The sequence below is a fragment of the Hemitrygon akajei genome, chromosome 9 (genome assembly GCF_048418815.1).
Source record: "Hemitrygon akajei chromosome 9, sHemAka1.3, whole genome shotgun sequence".
Lineage (NCBI taxonomy): Eukaryota > Metazoa > Chordata > Chondrichthyes > Myliobatiformes > Dasyatidae > Hemitrygon > Hemitrygon akajei.
Window position 1 is genome coordinate 46,617,870 of NC_133132.1, and position 6,000 is coordinate 46,623,869.

The 6,000-nt window shown below is 38.1% G+C and overlaps 1 protein-coding gene across 2 annotated transcripts in view; it reads left to right on the forward strand.

The window, feature by feature from the left end:
* Window positions 1-4,777, forward strand: part of fig4a (FIG4 phosphoinositide 5-phosphatase a) — a 109,991-nt gene extending 105,214 nt beyond the window's left edge. For both annotated transcript variants that reach the window (XM_073055894.1, XM_073055893.1), the window contains 2 exons: window positions 405-494; window positions 4,161-4,777. In XM_073055894.1, the coding sequence (XP_072911995.1) occupies window positions 405-494; window positions 4,161-4,338 (268 nt within the window). In that variant the 3' untranslated portion in view covers window positions 4,339-4,777. The remainder of the gene's footprint in view (window positions 1-404; window positions 495-4,160) is intronic.
* Window positions 4,778-6,000: the final 1,223 nt, after the last annotated feature.

The window sequence follows — 6,000 nt, forward strand, 5'->3', positions numbered from 1 at the left end:
TGTGATGCCATTGGCTTCCATAAGTTCTCAGCCCTTTCATTAGAATTGATCAATCGTTGATGAATTCCTCTGTTAACTGTTAATCAGCATTTTGGTTTATACAGAATAAAAATCAAAAAACGTATAATTTTACAGGAAATAAAACTGAAGAAAAATAGTGTCGGTTATAAACAATATGATATTAGCAGACTAAAGATTGATGAAACATAACGCTGACCTGTAAATAAATTAAAATACAGCATTGACAATTTGGGGTTTGTAATTCTAAACAGATTTGTAATCAGTTTGTGATCTTTGGATTGTATCTCCAAATTTGGGTTTAAAATTTACATCTAAACATCACAAGCAGGCTTCTGAGTCTACATTTGAAATAATATTTTTTCATTGCTATGGTTTTACAACAGGTTTGTTAATTTGGGTCAAAGCCAGCGTAAGATTGACATATGCAGCTATCAATGCAGTATAAATCAACTTGACAACATGATGACCGTACTGTAAGTATTCAAAAACAGATATATTGTTTTTACAAAGCAACTTTCTTGAACACGTGAGCAAGAATTTCACTGAGGATAAATGTTGGCAAAAGAGAAAGAACAAGAATAGAAATTAGCATCTAATACCAGAGGGCATGCATTGAAGCTGAGAGGGGGTAGGTTCAATGTGGATGTGAGGGGTCAGTTTTTTACTCAGAGAGTGGTGGATGCCTGGAGTGTACTGCCTGGTGTGGTGGTAGAGATAGATACTGTAGAGGCTTTTAAGAGCCGTTTAGATGGGCACGTAAATATGAGGAAGGTGAAGGGATATGGGCATTGTGTAGGTAGGAGGGATTAGTTTTTGATTTGATTTTTGCTGGTTTGGCACATCATTGTGGCCCGAAGGGCCTGTTACTGTGCTGACTGTTCTGTGTTCTTAATTATTCTGTATTTATTGTGAATGGAACTTTTGAAATCCTCCTTGATGATTTAATTTTGTGAATATTTTTAAAAGCCATTGTATACAATGCAATACATATGGAATTAATTGGCATTTATTATCATTGTTAGAATTGGTTTCACAGAAGGTTCTGTTAGGATTGTGCTGTGTTGTGTTTTATTGCACAATGTATTTTTAATCAATCTCTGTACGCCCAACTGAAACTAGGCAAGTGATTTATCTGCTTCAAAAACATGGGCCTTTGCCAAGTAAAAATTATTGCTGAAGACTAGTCAGAGAAATTTGCATACCTTATGTTTAATAATGCATTCTTGCCAGCTTTAATCCAGTTTCATTCCTTTGAAAGATTTTGTCTCTTCAAATTGTTCTGCCATCATAAAAAAGCAAGTGCGCTGTGAAGTCTTGCCTGATGCCCACAAAGGATAATAGACTACTTGTCATGGAAGTATTACAGCTGCTCTAAGTTTCAACAATGCCATCCTTCTTATTACCAAATATTCTGTTTTAGTGCATTTTTAATCAACTACTTGCAGTTTAATTTTAAGTGATTAAAAATGCTGTTTGAATTTCAAATTGACTTTATTTCTTACATCCTTCACATACGTGAAGAGTAAAAATCTGTATGTTACATCTCCATCTAAATGTGCAATGTGCAGTCGTAGTAATTTATAATAAGTAGAACAGTCAATGTAATATAGAGTACACTCAAATCAGCATGAGTTCATCAGTCTGATGGCCTGGTGGAAGAAGCTGTCCCGGATTTGGTCCTGGCTTTTATGCTGCAGTACTGTTTCCTGGAGGGTAGCAGCTGGAATAGATTGTGGTTGGGATGACTTGGGTCTCCAATGATCCTGCGAGCCCTTTTTACACACCTGTCCTTGTGAATATCCTGAATCATGGGAAGTTCACAACTACAGATGCGCTGGGCTGTCCACACCACTCTCTGCAGAGTTTTGCGAATAAGGGAGGTACAGTTCCCATACCAGGCAGTGATGCAGCCAGTCAGGATGCTTTCAATTGTGCCCCTGTAGAAAGTTCTTAGGACTTGGGGGGCCATACCAAACTTCCTCAACTGTCTGAGGTGAAAGAGGCACAATTGTGCCTTTTTCACCACACAGCTAGTGTGTACAGACCATGTGAGATCCTTGGTGATGTGGATGCCGAGGAACTTGAAGCTGTTTACCCTCTCAACCCCAGATCCATTGACAGATCGTTCAAGTTTAATTGTCATTCAACCACACATGAATACCCATGAATACAGCCAAACAAAACAGTGTTACTCTGGAGCCAAGGTGCAACACAATACCAACAGCCACACACAGCACAACGCATATATAGCACATATAAAATAGTAAAAACACAAACACACGAAAAAAAATGATCAAATCCCTGAGTCCACGAATGTTGCGGCAGTTTGGAGTCAAACACAATACATCTTGTCTTCCACCAAGTGACCGCTGGAGGACAGCACCAACGACAGCACGGACACCACACTATACTGCCTCCAACACCTCTCTCCTTCATTGCTGCAAACAGGTGATACCACGGCTTAAGGCCTAGTCCTCATAGGCCATAGGGTTAAGGCCATGCAACTCTCCAGCCGGTGGTCCCGCCAATAAATCAGTGAACTGGACTTAGAACATTCCACATTACCAATATCCAACAGGGTCTTGCTATCACAAGAAAAGTGACTAAGGCAATCACTCGCTGTTAGACTGCACACCACCTACACACACACGAATTCCGCCTCTCTCTGGCAGGCACCTAGTCCAGCTCCTTCAGTTTCTCCACCAACAAGCAACTCACTGATGGGGTAGGCCTGCAGTAATTTAAGATCTTAATGTCCAGCAGGATCTTTCAATCGTGAAAAATACATTGAAAAAAAAGACAAAAAAGATACTTAAAATATCTGAATTTTAAACAGTTTGTTGTCTTGCTCTATAGCTTAGAGCAATCATATAATGCTAATTTAATTCTCATCTTTCCTTTAACATGGATCCAAAAGGCATGATGAAGTTGAAATATTTTACTGTTTCAAGTTATGATTGAGGTATTGGCAGCAGTGTCAAAGCAGTATGTTTCCCAAAACTGGTCATCTTGAAGGTATTAAGGTTTAAATGCAGAATACATAAATAGTTTTCATTGGTACTTTGTTTCCCAAGAATGAATGTGCTAGAAAAATCAGTGTTGAAAGCAACCACTATAGCATTTTGTAATAAAACTCCAACATTCCAGTGACTGATGAATCAGAAGTCCCAATATTTTGGCATCTGACCCAAAAGGCCTGGATCCCCTCATCTGGTCTAACATACCAGGCTCCCTTCAATTTTAACAAGTTCATTGGATTAGGTATCATGCTTCTGTGTAACATCTTTAATACGTGCATTTGAAAGAATAAAATATTATGTCAAATAGGCCTCAGTGTATGCTTTTCCAACATTAAAACCCCTAAGTGTACCAGATTAATGGAGTTTTATTTGCATCTAGAAAGAGACTTTACAAACAGTACTGTTGTGCTTGGAATCTGACACAAACTCCTGCCCTTTTTACTTTTTCATTCTGTTGTGCCAGAGGCCTGGCATGTGAACAACAATGAATTGTCTGATGGCTATTATGTTGTAATTCCATGCTCTCAGCTCCAGAAAACCCCACTGCAGAGGAAGCAGTAATGGTTTACAAAGATGTGAGCAGTGATCTGAAAATGAGAAAAAAATTATCTGAGCTGGGGCTAATTTTATTTGAAACAAAGGCCAGGGAAGACTGAAATGAGTTGTATAAAACTGATGGCCTAGATACCATGAATGGGAAAGTACTTTTACCTTAACAGGGAGGTCCTTAACTCAAGGCAAGAACTTAATCAGTTTGTAGAATTAGTTGAGAGTTGATGGAAAAAGAATCATTTAAGATTTCTGTTAACTGACTTCTTGAATAGATTGTAGTGGCAGAAACACATAGCATAACGAATAACTCTTGACGTCCGTATGTTATGGACTAAGACTGAAAGAGGGCTTATTCTAGTTTATTTTTCAATGACATTGACGTGATGATTTGAGTATTTCCCTCCTGCGCAATAAATTTCAGTAATTCTCTCTTAATATTGCTCTGGTGTAGGAGTTTAGATGTGTGCTTACTTCCTGAAAAGAGTCCAATCAGGTCTTGGGCAAGCATGTCTCACTGGATTGAGCTGCCATTTATAGTCATTTTTATTTGTTGTTGTCTTTTTTCAGGGGACCAGCCTCTTCATTCCTTCAGGACAGTATTTATGAGGTGCATCTAACTGGTCTAGATCCAAAATCAGTAGAAGTCTTTACTTCCCATATCAAGACTGGCAAAGGCATGATACAACCCATGTCTAAAGATGACATGATACTCTACAGAGAGTACATCAGAAATCGATACATGTGAATGAACGTTGCATGGCAGGTACCAGAACAGCAGATGTCTTGAAATTAGAATGCCATTTATTCAACATAACTAATTGCCAGGAATAACTGTCATGTGCCAGGAAAGTGACAGTTTCAGAATTTAATTGTCTCTTCACCCTGATGCATACAATTGAACTTGGATTTTAAGAACTATTACATATTCTCCAAAGATAATGATGGGCTTTAAGTACAATATCAATTAGCAGTGGACCATTTTGAGAGAAGCTCTTGGTGTCTTGGATCAGTTTTGCTTTATTAAACTAGATAAAAATTTATTTGGTGATTGAATATGGAATTATTTAAGTGATAGCTCAGCAGCTTAGTATATTTAATCAGATGTTTTATTATTGCACTCTGTACTAATGTTGTTAATTATTGATAATACCCTTTCCCTTTACTATTAAAAATATTTTCAAATTGTTTGATGTATTTTTAACCTTGTTTACCTTCGTCTCATTTTCTGTGATGGTAGGTACATTTCATCTGGCTTTTAATTTTAATTGATGATCCTACGTTGATTACTCTCATATTAGCACTATTTATTTACAGCGTTATTTACATTGGCTACATTTCTCAACCTGTTTTCTGTCGACTTGGTGGTTTGTTGGGAGACTGGGGGAGAAAAATGTTCTTAACAAGGAATTTAAGATGTTACCATTAATGCTTGGTGATTGATGGCTTTGCACTTTTGGAGAATGTGTATATTACTTTCCAAATAGACACCCCTGTGCAGAAGATGGGAAATTATAGGTTGGTTAGCCTGACCTCAGTAGTTGGTAAAATTTTAGAGTCTGTTATTAACGAATTTTCAGAGTAATTGGAAGTACATGTTAAAACAGGATGAAATCAATGTGATTTTTGTTAAGTGAAGATCTGATCTGATGAACTTGTTGGAATTCTTTGAGCAGATAACAGGCAGCTTAGATAAAGGAGAGTTGGTGCTTGCTTTTCAGGAGGCCTTTGACAAGATGCCACACATAAGGCTGCTAAACAAGATAAGAGCCCATGGTGTTAGAGACAAGGTAATAGTTTGGTTGGAAGAATGGCTGCCGGTGACTAGTGAAGTGCCACAAGGTGTTGGGACCACCGCTTTACACTTTGTACATATGATCTGAATGAAGGACTGATAGCACTGTGGCAAAGTTTTCAGGCAATATCAAGATAGGCTGAGGAACAGGTTGTGTTGCAGATCCAATCTGCAGAAGGATTTGGACAGACTGGCAGAGTGGGCAAAGAATTTTCACATGGAATATAACTTAGGGAACATAGAACAATACAGCAGAGTATGGGCCCTTTGGCCCACAATGTGCCAACCTATATAACTCTACCCCATGATCAATCTAACCTCTCCCTCCAACGTAGCCCATAACTCTCCATTTTTCTATCATCAATGTGCTTATTTAAGAGTCTCTTAAATGTCCTTAATGTATCAATGTCAACCACCACCCCCAGCAGTGCCAGCCAGAGATATACCATTCTCTGTGTTAAAAAATAAATTTCTGACATCTTTGTTAAACTTTCTGACATTTACCATAAATGATTGTCCTCTGGTATTGGCTGTTGTCACCCTGGATAAAAGGTTTTGGCTGTCTGTCTATGCCTCTTATAATCTTATACAGCTCTATCAAGTTGCCTTTCATCC